Source organism: Rattus rattus, chromosome 3, assembly GCF_011064425.1.
Source record: "Rattus rattus isolate New Zealand chromosome 3, Rrattus_CSIRO_v1, whole genome shotgun sequence".
In the NCBI taxonomy this organism is placed as follows: Eukaryota; Metazoa; Chordata; class Mammalia; order Rodentia; family Muridae; genus Rattus; species Rattus rattus.
The window spans coordinates 28,771,735-28,787,291 of NC_046156.1; the positions used below are offsets into that span (position 1 = coordinate 28,771,735).

The 15,557-nt window shown below is 41.8% G+C and overlaps 1 protein-coding gene across 1 annotated transcript in view; it reads right to left on the reverse strand.

Moving 5' to 3' along the window:
• Col25a1 (collagen type XXV alpha 1 chain) overlaps positions 1–15,557 on the reverse strand; it is a 394,115-nt gene that overhangs the window by 48,402 nt on the left and 330,156 nt on the right. Inside the window, exons 19-21 of the mRNA XM_032897332.1 lie at positions 5,473–5,535; positions 2,667–2,735; positions 1,864–1,908 (exon numbers count right to left, since the gene is read on the reverse strand). Of these exons, the coding sequence (XP_032753223.1) occupies positions 1,864–1,908; positions 2,667–2,735; positions 5,473–5,535 (177 nt within the window). The remainder of the gene's footprint in view (positions 1–1,863; positions 1,909–2,666; positions 2,736–5,472; positions 5,536–15,557) is intronic.

Sequence of the window (15,557 nt, forward strand, 5' to 3'; positions counted from 1 at the left end):
ACAAAGAGTCATTTGTTACCACGCAGCAGCACTTTAAACGTGGACTGCACACATACGAAGCAACCACCAGCAGCATCACCTCAATCCTTCTCAGAAAACGGGGTGTCTTGGAGCATCAGACTGACCATGTACTCTCTGGCCAGGTGGGATTTGCAAAAGCAAAATGACTGATGCCCATGACACCCAAAGTGACCTTTATCTTCAAACTGAGCAGGGCTGCTTTCCTCTGAAGGAGTCTGAGGAAAGGGAAAAGGGCCAAGCCACCATGTCACCTGTTCCAAGAGAAGAAAAGTAGAGATACCAGGGACAGGAAGGACTGTAGTGGGAATGTAAAGTCAGAGGCTAGACCTCCCTCTGATGACAGATCGACCTGTAGCTATTTTAACACTCAGCGCTGAAGCTGAGGGCAGCCAGAGAGACCAGGTTGACCAGGCTTCCTTTATGCCCTATCTCCCCTTCTTTTTCTCTTTGACCCCCCTCCCCTTTCTGCCTTCTCCCTTTTTCTCTTTCAAAGCAGTAAGAAATAATCTCTGGGGTTTTATTTACAGTGTCATAACCCCACCTACAGAGATACCAAGAATAGCCTAAACTCTTCAAATCATCCGAAGTCTATACAGCCAAGTAGTAGAAAACATCGAAATCTGGGTTTATTTAAAGGTTTTAAAAATATTTTAAAATCAGAGCCCTTTTGTATATGAAACTCAGAGCATCTTCCAGTCTGTAGACAAGGACCAATTAAGGGAAGGAGAATGTGCAGTTATGATTTTTCCCATGCAGGCTTTACTACTAATACAGGCCACAATAATTAACTTCATCAATAAGGAATTAGCAGGCTCTAATCTCTAGTCCCATTTTTATATTTTTCCTGGGTATTAGCTAATTTTAAGTGACAGCGTACACGCTATTTCAGAGAGTATAAGGATCCTGATGAAGGGACCACTGCTATTGGTGGTGACATTTAGTTTTATCATTATTTAATGGGTGTGCATGTGCCTGCATTGAGTTACATTGAGTGTATGCAGGTCAGAGCACAACCTTGGAGTCCATGCCCGTCTTCCACCTAATTTGAAACAGGGTCTCTTTGGTATTCTTCCACGGTGTGAGCCAGGCTAGCCCTGCCTTTCCTCCTATCTTCTCGCAGCAGTGCAGGAATTACAGATGCTTCCGTTGTTTTGTGGGTTCTGGGGATTCGAACTCAGAGCCTCACACGTACAGGGAGCAGTCTAACTGACAGGGCCACTTTCCGACTCCTAGCGTGACACTTTACCTCTCTGAATGGCGTTAGGTAACAAACTGAAGTATACCATGAATATCTGTCACCAAGATAGGAAATGGGAGTGAAGGGCATACATTATATAAATCACTTGTTTCCCCAAATAAGCTATTCTCAAGAAACATGAAATACACCCCCTCTTAAAGATTAGTCTGAAGGGGGCTAGCAAATGGCTCAGCAGGTAAAGACACGTGTCACCATTGTCACCAAGCCTGACAACCTGAGCGCCATCCTGGATCCCAGGCAGTGGAGGGGGAGAACTGATTCCTGCAGATTACCCTCTGACCTCCACATGTGTCATGTGTCTGGTGGTGCGCGCGCGCGCGCGCACACACACACACACACACACACACACACACACACACACACACGTGTTACAAAAGAATAGTCTAAAGGATGAGATCAGACAAGAACAAAGGAAAAGAAGCCAGGTGTCTTGTGATGCAATCACAGGGACAAACTGGATGTAAACCCCCCAAATTAAAAAAAAATTCTTTTTTTAAATCTACAACAGGATTCTTTGTGGAAAAGGCAAAAGACGTGGATCTCGAAGGCCTGAAGTCACATCAAAATGGGTATCGGTTACTGACCTTTGACCCCTTGGGGCCTCTAGCTCCTGATTCACCTTGCTTCCCCTATTGTACGAGAGCATGGAGATGAGAAAGAGAAGGACAGGGAAGGTAAGAACAGTGTCAGAGTCACGAGGAATCATGGACACACTTTATCTGCCCTGCCCAACACGGTGCTGGGTAATGTTGGTCATTGGAACACACGACCCACATATCACAGGAGCAGGTGCTCGCCCCCTGGTCTCCACCGACTTCTATCCGTTATGACTTTGGAGACAGTTTTCCCTCAGTGGCTGCAGAGAGCCGTGTGAATGACTCTTAAGGGTCTCCACAGGGCTTATGTGCACAGATTTCTTTTCCTTCAGAGACTACATCAGTCCCTCTGTCTCCAAGAGGGGCTGGCTATTTGACTACAGTTTGACCACGTTAGTTTGCATAATGTTCACATAAATAAAGATTGCATGGCAAATAAAACCTTAGCTCTACTATTTTCAAGGTGTTACATGCCACCAGTTACCGTGGAAACGGACACAGCACTCGGCAACAAGGATTTTCCCCTCAGCTGGCTGTAACATGCATTGAGCGATAATGTGTAACACAATGGCACCTGTCCATTTACATCCAGAGATGTTATTAAATTTCTTCACTGAGCTGCACAGAGTAAACAAGAAAAGTTGAACTTCAAAACTGCTAGCCACCAGTGTGCATTTCAATGAGGTGTTTGTGATTTGGGTTGTTTTCGTATCTGTTGAAGAGTTAGTCAGTTGTGTGGTCTAACATTCCCAGACCAAAGAGTGCTATCTTTCAATATAAGAATAACTGACCTTTGGCCCAGGGGCTCCAGGATCCCCTCGTTCACCTCTTCCAGGAGGCCCCGCCTCCCCACGTTCGCCCTGTCACAAATTGAAAAACAGATAAATACTAGCCTCCCCATGGTTGTTCTCTGGCGAGGTATACAGGAGTTCCATAAAACCAAGGTTAACAGAAGGTCGCTGCTATGCACAGTGTGCCAGCACTGTGTTAATCTCTGAACACGACTGATTCCATTTCATGGGCAAACCAATCCGACGTTGTTAATTTCTGGTGCCATCTTGACTGGGTCAGTGAGTTCCTGTAGAACGGCTAAAACACTCTTATTGTTTCTATGAGGGGACTGCACCTCGGTCAGTGGGCTGAGTGGGGAAGGCTCACCCTTAAAATACCCATTTGGCCTGGGATGGATAGAACAAAAGGCAGAGGACAGACACGCTGTCTCTCCCTCGGAGCTCCGTGACACCACAACTCTAGTCTTCTGCCCGGATGGCAAGACTAGCACCGTGCACCACATCTCAGACCTTTAACTGCTGCCTGGGAGATTAAGTATCTATCAGCTTCCAGGATTCTGAAACCCTCAGGCCCGGGTAGAACCACATTACTAGCATCCTTCCAGTTTGTGGGTAACTGGCTTACATGGGACATCTTTGCCTCCATAACCACACGAGTCAATTCTCCTAACAAACCCCCTCCTTAGCCATGTCTATTTATGTATGCATTCATGTATATACATACATGTTTACCTACCTAGCCACTGACCCTCCTACCCATTCACTCACTGCTGTTCCTTCTGTGTCTCTAGAACGCTCCAAGTACTAATGCAACTCTTCCTTCTACTCTCCACTATAAACACGGAAACGGTTTGTTAAATGTCTACTATGCAGCTATGTGAATAAATGTAAGGACCTTTGAAGGTATCAATATGGTCTATTACTAACTTTATTATTATTATTATTATTATTATTATTATTGTTGTTGTTGTTGTTGTTGTACAATGGACATCCATTCATATTCTATAACAAATTTTAAGTAATTCTAGCAAAAATGTATACAGCGCAGTGGTGAAGTTCCACACTTTGTACTGTGATGTCCTGTTTTCTTCTACTCTGACAGAAACTTAAGTCTTCTAGGCAGATGTGGCTTAGACAAAGGCACAGGGACATGCTTAGGGACCTGCCATCCATTCTACAGATATCTAGATCTATCTTCACTGCCCTGAAAGTTAAACTTACCATATTTGTTTATTTTTAGGTCTACTATTAGGGATACAAATACAGACCATGTACAAAAATTGTAAAAGACCATTGCTGGGTCAGAATAGATTTTCAAATTGGAAATCTCCCCTTAGGATACAACTCTTGTTAAGAGAGGCAAGTACATTTGGAATACTGCTAACAATGGCTTTCTGTGCATACACTGGCTTGTAGAAACACCACACAGGCACATCACAACCCTTTCCTCTCCTAGGGGTGCAGAGTAAAGTCTCTATTCTTCACAATCATGCCAAGTTCCTTCCTAACAGCAATTACTGCCAACTTCACACTTCTATGTCTGGCTCTCCCTCTCTCGGAAACCGTGGAATGGTATACCCATTATCTATAAACAGGGTATTTACGGATAAGTATCTGTGCCAGCTGGGTTTGTCTACCTTCCTCTGTATAGCAAAAATCTACAGGACACCCCGATGGCTTCCTCTTCTGAGACTCTCTCCTCCTGTAGTGGTGGAGAGTCTTCTCTGCCTGGACCCCTCCTCTCCTCCCCTGGCTTTAAAGCTCCAAGCTCCAATAAATGCAACAGTTTTCATATCAACAGACAATTTATTTTTTTCTCTCAGAAAGGTTTATCTCGTGTGAATCTGTTCAGGCTTAAGCAGAAATTTTCCATATTTTGCTAATGGGCCTGATAGCTCATTATGCGAAAATGAGATTTCCTTGGAAAACAACCATTGCATAACCCTACCGAGTTCCAGTCCCCTTAGGCAATGGATAGTTTCTACTCACTAGGATTAGAGTCATTTTCACTTGACCAAGGCAGAAATGAGGACTAGTCTGTCTGAATAGACCATGACATAGTCCTTTAACTATTGGAAATCACCCTTGGCTCATTTCTGGTGAACGCAGAACTCACCGAACCAGAGTCTGCCATGGTTTAAAAATAAATGACTGTAAGCTGATGTCACTTTGCCTCTTTGATTCATGAGTCTGTCACGAGTGCAGCGCCATCATCAGAGTCCTCTCTTTTTATGTCTCATGGGTAGATAAAGCAAGACCACCAGGTCTGACAATATCTGCAGCACTGTATTCTTAACGAGAGGCAGCATACAGTTTTTGTTTTAGGGTCCACTTTATGGTTCCCAAATAGAACACTAAGAGATGGTTTTCATTATAGAACACTTCTGAAAACACCATTCAGGGTAGATCCTTGTGGAGCGAAGTATTTAGAAATCTCTGTGACATCCGTGGGCATGGGATTAGCGTCCAATTTACGAATGTACCCTAAGATAGATGTGGCAGAGCAGGGGATGGCGACCTCCAGCCCTCCTTTCTGCTTAGTTACCTCTCCAGGTAGCTGGGAAGCATCTCAACACTTCCTGAAGAATCTAGAGGACAATCTTTGACAACTGCTATATTCCACCCACCAGCAGCAATGGCTGAAGTCTTAGATATAAGTTCCAGTTGCATGCCTGGGTGGGTCAGGCTGCCTCGGTTCCAAGGCAGACACATCCAGTCACCTAAATAGTAGAGTCATCGCCCTTTTCTTTTGACAGACATCACACAATTTTCACAGAAAAGTAAGGGGGAATAAAGGTCTACTTACTTTTGTTCCTGGTAACCCTGGTAAGCCTGGTTCCCCTTGAGGACCAATGAAGCCTGGTTCTCCCTTTAAAAAAGATAGCACACAAAGGCGTTATTCATCAGATGGTTCGCACGGTTCTTCCTATTGCAATGTCGTTTCCTTGACTATGTATAGCTGTTCTGGCTGAGATCCAACTACTTACTATCAGATAATCATCAGTGAAAATTCTGAGCAAAGCTCCAAAGACACTTGTCACTTTGGAGAGTGACAAGGCCACTGGATGCATGTGTTTATGATAGTTTCTTCTCTCATCTGTGCTCTGGGCTTTCCTGACACTTATCACATCAAGACATACCATGTTTGGGTGGATGTAGAAGGGCTTACAAGACCCCACTCATGTATTCATAGCTTTGTGACATCTTTTCCTCTTGAGTTAAGAGTAGATTCACTATGAAAATCTACTGAATAAAATATGGTGGGAGTAAGGGACATCACATCTGAGTCTAAGCTGTGACGAGTGGCTTCTATTTGGGGTGGGTCTTTCCTGTAGTACTTGGGTCACTTGTTTTGAGGGAAGCAAACTGCTCTGCTTTGAGTAGCCCGATGGGGCTACCACAGTCTAAGGACTGAAGGCCTGCCAAGAGCCCTGTGAGGAAGCTTGTAGTAGATACTCCATCCTCTTTGAGCCTTACGAAGAGAGCACAGCCCTGGATCAACTGCAGTCTCCTCAGGGACTCAGAGCCAGAGGCAGCTGCTATGCTTGACTTGAAATTCTTGTCTTTCGAAGTCTAGAAGCCAACTGTTTTCCTCTTTAGGATAAGGCGGTAGGCAATGTTACATAACTGAAACAATGGATATAGGCAGGGGAGCAATTTTGTAATGTTCGGTATGAGAGGAAAAATCCCTCTTCTTGCTATACCTCTCAAACGCTATCTCTGTTACCTGGAGGAAATCCCATGGCATAATAAATGGTGCCCAGGTCCTGGAACAGAACTTCTAAGCCTTAGATCCCTCTGGGTCACAGGAATGGTAAAAGATGTCCTCTGTTGCTTGTAACTAGTCCCTTCTAACCACACCTGAATCAGTTCATTTCTTAACCTAGGAGAGGTGGGAATGGCTGGAGGTGGGATTCAGTCACTAGAGGGTAGTGATTACATCACTCATGCAGGAAACCTTAACTGACAGGGCTAGCACAGACTTTTCAAGTCACTAGACATAGTTATACGCAAGAAGGGTAGGGCATTTAGATCCACAAGGACAGAGGCTTTTGTGAATAGTGGGTCTTCTAGACAGTGCCCTATTCACCAGATATTCTTTTTCAGCCTTTATAACTATAATAGCAAGCATAGCACAGTGTTTTCTGGAACCATGACTCATTCGAGCCAATTCCTAAAATGGGTATACTGAGAAACCCTAAATTACTAGTTCTCAACATGTGGGTTGTGACCCCTTTGGGAGTTCCACAACCCCCTTCACAGGGGTCACATATCAGTTATTCTGCATATCAGATATGTACATTACAATTCATAACAGTAGCAAAACTATAGTTATGAAGTAGCAATAAAAATAATTTAGAGGTTAGAGGTTTTCACAACATGAGGATTAAAGGGTTACAGAATTAGGAAGGTTGAGAACCACTGCCCTAAATTCATAGGCATGCCAGAAAAAGTGCAGATAATCTAAGTAACCCAGAAATTTCCCACTTGCAACTGAAATGAAGTTAATCTTGTGGGATTGGTCCTAAAATCTGTGATATCTGAGGCTAATAAGGGCAGATAGAATAGAACTGTATTGAAGACATCTAGTTTGTGTCTGAATCAGAAAGCTGGAGATATGGTGTCAGAAAAGAAACTATATATTTGGCGTTAAAAACAAAACAAACAAACAAACAAACAAACCCAACCCTAACTTGAATTGGTGTTCACGTTGTCTTGATTAGCCATTTAATTTATTTTCTTTTTAACTAGTCAAGGAAAACAAAACTGCCTAAAATATAAAATACGTAACCAAAATTTAAAGCAAAACTCATAATGGTTCTATTTCCATATTTCCTGATTTATTTATGTTTGTATGATTTCGGGAAGAATTACTGATACTGATTTCCCTCTAAGATAGCTGTCACTAAACCTTGTTTCATGGTGCTTGGAGGCAAAGAAAGCGTGTCTCATGGATATGTTAAAATGTTTGAATCTGTGTTTCAAACAACTGAAATTTTCACACATACTATATATAGTATGTGTATATATATATATATATATACACACACACACACACATTTACTACATATATAGTAAGTCGTTGGAGACAGAAGGGTATCATCTTGACAAAGCATTTTGGGTGACACACCACTCACAGATCTTCTCTGACTTGGGCACCCAGAGAATAGGGAGGTAAGAGTTGGACCTACTGGTTGGGGTTGATCTAAGGCTATCCCTACAGCTCCTCTTCTACCTGGTCCCATGGTCTTTCACCTACTGGAAGGGAAATCCTGGGCAAATATTTTGACACACCTCTTAATATTTCAAAACAAAAAATGAATTCATTTCAGAGAAATCATTGATGAGTAAGTCAACCTTTAGCAAAATACTATAAGGGATACATTTATTTATTAAGTAAAGTACTCCTTTTAATAAAGTAATAGCGTCTTACTGATACTGATATGTTATGCTACAGTATATCTGAATGTGTGTCTTCTCGCACTTTCAAGAGCAATTCTGGGATGAGTATTAGCGTCATTGGTCATGTTCTGATGTTTATGATCTTCTGAAATTGTAATGCAGAGGTTGGATGTTTACTTGCACACTTTAAGTCTTGACCCATTTTCAAGCAAAACCTAAAACGATCTCTTTAGCCAATTAAATGGTAGCTCCATTAAAGCACATGAATTAAAAGAAGAATGGGCAAAAGTTGCAGAAACTCATTCCTTATTTGAGTTAGTGTTTAGTTTACAAAATAGCCAGGCATGCAACTGCATCATTCAAATATGGAAGGCACTGCTATCTCAGCAGCTGGATCAAGGCATTTTCCTTCCTTTAAAAACATATTAAAAATTTTAAATGGAATGTTCAGGGTAAAATTACTTAATTTCAAGAGATATAACCAGCAACAGATCTGATAGTCTCAGTAATTTTAGTACTATTGATCTTACATGGTTTGGAAGGCTTTTAGTATCATTAGTTGCTCACAATCACCATGCCAAAAAAAAAAAAAACCACCAGTTATGAACACACATCTTGACACATTTCATATTCCGATGTTCAATGCAAATCTCACCATATCTAGCTATGGGATTGCAGGTTTGTGCCTATCTCCTCCGAGCGCGCTCTGTAACCTGAGGGCCATGGCTCCATCTTGCCATCTCATGATGGGCGGGGAGGAGGTACTTACTGGCCTCTTTTCTCTCAGACTTGAGAAACTATTACTTATAGAGCTGGGGCATGAAGATCCCCACTGAGATCTTGGGTTCTTAACCTTTCTTATCTCCCAGGCTTACCGTAGTGGTTCAGAAAATGTGATGGGGGAAACCCTGGCCTTAGATTGCTGGAGAGGGCTTAAAGATTGGACTGTTCCAGAGCATGCAAAGACTGCGTTCGTCCTTCAGCATCCGAGTGACACGGTTCCAGGTTCTGTACGGGGTTTAACCTTTTAGATATAGACACGTATGGAGCTTGTAAATTATATCAAAGAATATCAACAATTCTGTATGAATAAATGACTACAACCATTCTCTGTCCAATTGCCTATCTGAGGTATAGAAAATACATCACGGCAAACAACAGATTTAGAGATAGAATGTTGAAATGTTGATGAGAATATGGCTGTAGTCTTTTAAGCCAGACATTAAAGAGATTGGGGGGGGGGTTTCTTCTACATATCGATGTTACTTTTCCTACTTTTTTTCTGGTCTTATTTGGCAAATTTGGGTTTTATTTCATACAACATGCAATTTAATTAACAATGAGTAGAATGTCACCAGTTTAATTTGGGGTAAGATGCATTTTTGTTTGTAGTCAGTTTCTTCAACTACTATCCATTTCCTACAAAAACCAACCGCCCCGAACGTCTCACTGTAATAGCAACTTAAACGTGAAGTCTCCTGCACAGAAGCTAAAGGGAAACAGAGGAAGTAACCACAGTAGCCAATACAGCCACGCCCAACAACCACAAGAGCAACAACCACTACGATTGTGTCTGCCAACAACCACTACGATTGTGTCTGCCAACCATAAGAGCAACAACCACTACAGTCTTGTCTGTCACCCATGACAACAACCATGTCCAGCAACCACTGCCCATCTATATTACAAAAACACAAAGCTGGGAGATTTTTAGGAACATGGCTCTTCTGAAATCTAATGATTGCTAAAGATTTCACGAAGCCCTAGAATTCCATAATAAAATCTTAACTGACCTTTCAGGAGCGGCAGGGGCATGTGTATCTCTGATGGGTTCACCCTACCTTCTAAATGGTCACTAGGATTGTCTTCAGAGAGGTGAGAGGAGTCAACAAGTCCTTAGCAGGGGTTGTTAGTCCAATGAACAAAGAAAGGATGAGAGATAGAGAGAGAGGGGGGCAGTTTCATTTACACAGAAATGGCTTGCCAGATGTTTCTATGTAGACTTCCAGAACATACCATCTGTTAGGCAGAATGGTGGCCAGAAAGTCCTAACTGATTAGTTCTCACTCCCAGAAAAATATCTGGTTTTTCATTTACTACTATTTACTTTATTTTTATAAGTCACTATCAATTAGAGAAGTAAAATATATCATTTTCTTAACCTGTCTAAAAACTCTCTCTAGACCAAGTCAGGTTTCCCTGATATTTATAATTCCTGGACAGATCTGATTTTCATTGTCCCCCAAAATAGTACAACGGGGTTTGAAAAATATGTGCTGATTTGCCTGGGTGCTAAAAGCATTCCCAATAATGTTGATTAATATGTTTTGACACAGGATGCATTAGCCATACAGTGCTCTTCTTGCTTAAAGGATAATTAGAATTCAAGTCAGCATGATACCTGCTTTTGAGAATTACAGCAATAACATTTGTTATGCTAAGAACTGCTAGGAAGCCAGTTTTGGTAATGACTGATTTCTGAAATTATAAAAGTAAAGCAGAGTTTGCCCCTAAAACACTTATTTCTCATAAAGATCAAATCTTAGTATAAATTAAAACATCTTAGTTGCTCTATGAAAATGAACTTAATAGCAGATTTATTTAAAGCCAACTAACCTGTCCTTTTGATTCTTTCTCTCTCTCTCTCTCTCTCTCTCTCTCTCTCTCTCTCTCTCTCTCTCTCTCTGTGTGTGTGTGTGTGTGTGTGTGTTTTCTTTTGGTCTTAGCAGAATTGCATCATGAAGGACATGGTTGGAAGCTTCATTATGGCTGCTAAAAATCTCTGATTTTTGGTTGCATGGGTTTCCTTGATGGGCTTCAAGTTACTCACGTCTTTAGTGGGGTTCATGTAGGCAGGAAGTAGTCACAAGCAACAAATAACACGGTATCTCCCATCCACTGAGGACAGGGTGTCTTATTTCCTTTCCTGTCTGAATTAATTTTACATCCCTACATTTATCTCCGCCAGGTTTGAGATGTGCTGATGTTTCTGAGGGGGCGGACTACATTCCCCTCCATCAGCTTCTGAAGAAACCTTTGGTGCTCACAAAGCACCAGGCTGGCACTTAACCCTGAAAATACCAAACCAATGCCTCTGCCCCCTGAAAACTGCGTCGAGGTCGGGGGGGGCTTCCTATGACATAAGAGAGTTTCGTGCCACCTTAGACCCCTCTGCCTCTTTTAAGTTCTTTTTTTTTTTTTTCTTTTCGAGCTGGGGACCGAACCAGGGCCTTGCGCTTGCTAGGCAAGCACTCTACCACTGAGCTAAATCCCCAACCCCTCTTTTAAGTTCTTGATCTGACTGCCAGATTCCCACTAATGTGGAGGCCAGAGCAAAACCATTAAGCTTCAAGGAAAGGGGAACCTTGAAAATGGTGTTGCTACCTAACTAGCTTCTTCTGGTTTGATGTAATTGCTGCTGTAACAGGTCTTCCTGTCTACTGAAAACTTGATTTCGTTTCTTATGTATAAAAACTTTGTTTATTCACTTATCTTAAAATTCATTTTGTGCATATGTGTTGCTGCCTTATACCGTAGTAATAGGTTAAACTTCACTTCTTTATGTGGTAAAGCAAACTACTTTTATCTTCTGCAAGATAAAAGCAAGCATTGAAAATCTGTGAGAAGGGGCTGGAGAGATGGCTCAGTGGTTAAGAGCACTGACTGCTCTTCCAGAGGTCCTGAGTTCAATTCCCAGCAACTACATGGTGGCTCACAACCATCTGTAATGAGATCCAATGCTCCCTTCTGATGTGTCTGAAGACAGCTACAGTGTGCTCATATTCATTAGATAAATAAATATTAAAAAAAAAAAGAAAATCTGTGAGAAAAATCATACAAGTGACAGACGCACTGAAGAGGAAATTAGAGAAAGGACATGATTCACAAGAGCCCCCCAGATACCTTGGAATGTGTCTAATCAAGGAAAATGAAGGCTTGTACATCAAAAATTTCAAGACCCCCCCCAAAAAAAAGAAAAAAAAAAAGAAAAAAAAGAAAGAAAGACCCCCTATACTCATGGGTTGGTAAGATTAATATTACTTATCAAATTGGCCATCCTGCAAAAAGCAACCTACAGATTCAATAAAACGTGCATCATAATTTCAATTCAATTTCTCATAGGTACTGGAAAAATTCTTTCATATGGAAATAGAAAAAAAAAAAACCCCAGGATAGTCAAAATAATCTTGAACAATAACAACAACCACCCTTCTGAGGTATCAGTGCTCCCCAGTTTCCATTTTACTACCGAGCTACAGGAATAAAAACAGTTTGGTGTTATCATCAAAACAAACATACTGGTTAATGGAACAGAACTGAGGATCTGCATATAAACCCAGGCCCCTACAGTCACCTGATTATTGTTGACAAAGAGTCGAATGATACACACTGCACAAGAGACAGCATCTTCAACAAATAGATAATTACTGCCACCCAAACGGATACCTACATGTAGAAGAATGAAACTCGATTCTTCGTTCTTTTATGCTCATAAAATTCAACTCCAAATGGATCGAGGGCCTGATACCCTGAGTCTGACAGAGTAGAGAGTAGGGAATATGTGTAGAGGCGCAGAAAAGGAAAATCTGACCTCGATGGGGAAGACGTGAAGACCAACCACTGACAAGGGACCACCTGAAACTAAAACTGAGTCTCCGTGGCAAACCATTATTTGAACGAGGCAGCCTACAAAGGGAGGAAAAATCCTGACCACCAATACATCTGTCAGAGAGTTAATATCTAGAATATAAAAAGAACTAACGCAAAACAACTATTAACCAACCATTAAGAAAACAAACAACCCAATTAAAACTGGAGCATGGAGCTAAAAAGAGTTCTCAAAAGAAGAGTCACAAATGGCCGAGACTTAGTTTTGAAGCTGATCAACATTCTCAGCTTTGTAATGGAAATGGAAATGAAACCTACTTTGAGATTTTTATCTTGCCCTACCTAGTCAAAACGGTCAAGATGAAAAGAAAACAAAAGGCAAGTGATAACAAATGTTGTCATGGGAACCGGGAACACTTCTTGACTGCTGGCGGGAGTGCAAACTGGTGCAGCCGCTGTGGAAGTCAGTGTGGAGTGTTCGAAAAGCTGGAAATCAATTTACTACATGCTCCAGCTGTACCACCCTTAGGCATTCAGCCAAAAGACTTTCTGTTTCACTAGAGGGACACTTGCCCAGCTATGTTCACTGCTGCTCTATTCACAATAGACTGGAAACAGTCTAGCTGTCCATACAGATGGCAGGTAATGAAAATATGGTGAAATTATTCAGCCATCAAGAAAAAAAAACAAATTTGTGAGGTTCTCAGGAAAGTGGAGGGAGCTGAAAACGAGCATTCTGAGCGAGGGAACACAGACCCGGGAAGACAAACATCACTCAGGGATGTGTTATGTTGTCCTTTTGCTTTTCCTCTGAACGACCAGGAAGGAGGATATTCACAGAGACATCCCGCATCCTCAGACATTGTACACGCTCGCCTTTTGCTCCCAGAATACACTCAGGTGGCAGGGAGGATGGGCGGTCTTATTGCTTTTAATGGTTCCTTTCCTTCATCCATCTAAGGAGGATCCATAATTTTTATCTATATAGAGTATAACTAGATGTATTTTCTACAGGTTAAGATTATTTACATGAGGAAAGACTATATTGAACTGGTGTGTGAACAACATTTCCAATATTCTGAGCTGTCCTAAGAGAAGGAGCAACAACAGCCACTTGCTCTATGCTGGGAGACATTTCAGGAGCTATGCACACATTCATTCATTCATTCATTCATTCATTCATTCATTCATTCATTCATTGCATTCTCACAGCAGACCTCTGTGCTATGGTCACTGTTCTCGTGAGGAAACTGAAGCACAGAGAGATTACAAAGCTTGCCCTGAGTCACACCATCAGTGAAGGCTTTGATTCGCTTTGCCCGGGGGTTGCTGGTCAACACTGCCTATTTATGAAGGATGTGGAACCATGAGAATGTGTCAACGATATATTTTTCAAGATAAGTTTCAGGAATAAGATTTTCAAAAATAACAACTTGGACTATTGCCTTTTTATCTGATATCAGAAAAGGTAGGCCCAATCATTTTTATCCAACGAGATACTTGAGGGGGAAAAAAAGAGAAACATCAAACATTTTTGAAAGCTTGCTCACAAAACTAATTTTCTAAGCTCAAATCTCATTCCAGAAGATCAATTTCTGCATGGTACATTGTACATAATTTAATTTTCCCAGTTGAACATCTTGACACTATATGAACCATGAATGCATGAAATAGGAATTCCAAATGCCTTCCACATGGCGAGAGGACTTTCAACTGCAGGAAGCTCAAGAGCAGTTTGAAATGAAGTCATGCCTGGTCTTAGTGACTTCCTTTACGTATGCCTACGGTATTAGCACTTTCCTCAGAGCGGGACACTGAGGTGAGCGCGAGACAAGTCTGGTGCCTGTATTTAGGCACTTGGTTCACGTCCCTGAGGGCTGTGGAAGGCATGTGGGTGCTCATTAAGTTTCCAGCTAATTCCCGGAGAGCAACAGGTGTTGAACCAAAGCTCTCCTGGTATGTAATGGATGGTTTCCTCAGTGTCCTAGACATAACGGATGGCATGTGCATGTTCTTTTTGGTAGTGGCAGACACGGAGGACAGGGATATTTCCGAAGCATAAAACAAACACGCAGGCCTAAGATGGAGACTGATATTTCAGTCACCGCATGTTCCGTAGTGACACGTCAGGGTTTTAATTTTATTTTATTTTATTTATTTATTTTTTGGTTCTTTTTTTGGAGCTGGGGACCGAACCCAGGGCCTTGCACTTCCTAGGCAAGCGCTCTACCACTGAGCTAAATCCCCAACCCCCAGGGTTTTAATTTTAAATCCTGTTAACTTAAACTATGAAATGGGAATGAAAGGTCTTGTGGTTTGCCACCATTGCAGAATGATGAAAAAAATCAATCGATAAGAAGCGTCCCTAGTTAATGAAGTGACATCATAAAATTTTAAGTCTACTTTGAGGGGTGTACGGTGAATACTCACTACATTAATGTGCTCTTACATCGTCTTTTTCTCCAAAATTATTCACTTCTTACATTTAGCGCTTGCTACATTATCATGAAAGCTTATCTTTCACTTGAACTACACTGCAAAGAGAAATCTTATTAAACCAAACGATAGAGCTCACGGTTATCTCAAACACCAGACAGTGGCCCAAGCATGGCATTACCATTACACAGAGAAACGTCTCCAGTGAATAACGGTTTCTGTCAACTGACAGGTTCTTCTTCAGAGCTGTCACTTGACAGGAACAGGACGGCAGTGTCAGAGCCACACCATCAACAAAGTATTTCCAGCACTTTCTCAGGCTGTGGGAACTGAAGCACTTAACTGCAGGTGGCAAGTTACCACGAGCCCTCCCATCCCGAGTGTTCATGACCTTCGGAATAGTTCATGGGTGACTAGGGACAGGCCAAGTGTCAGTGTAGACAT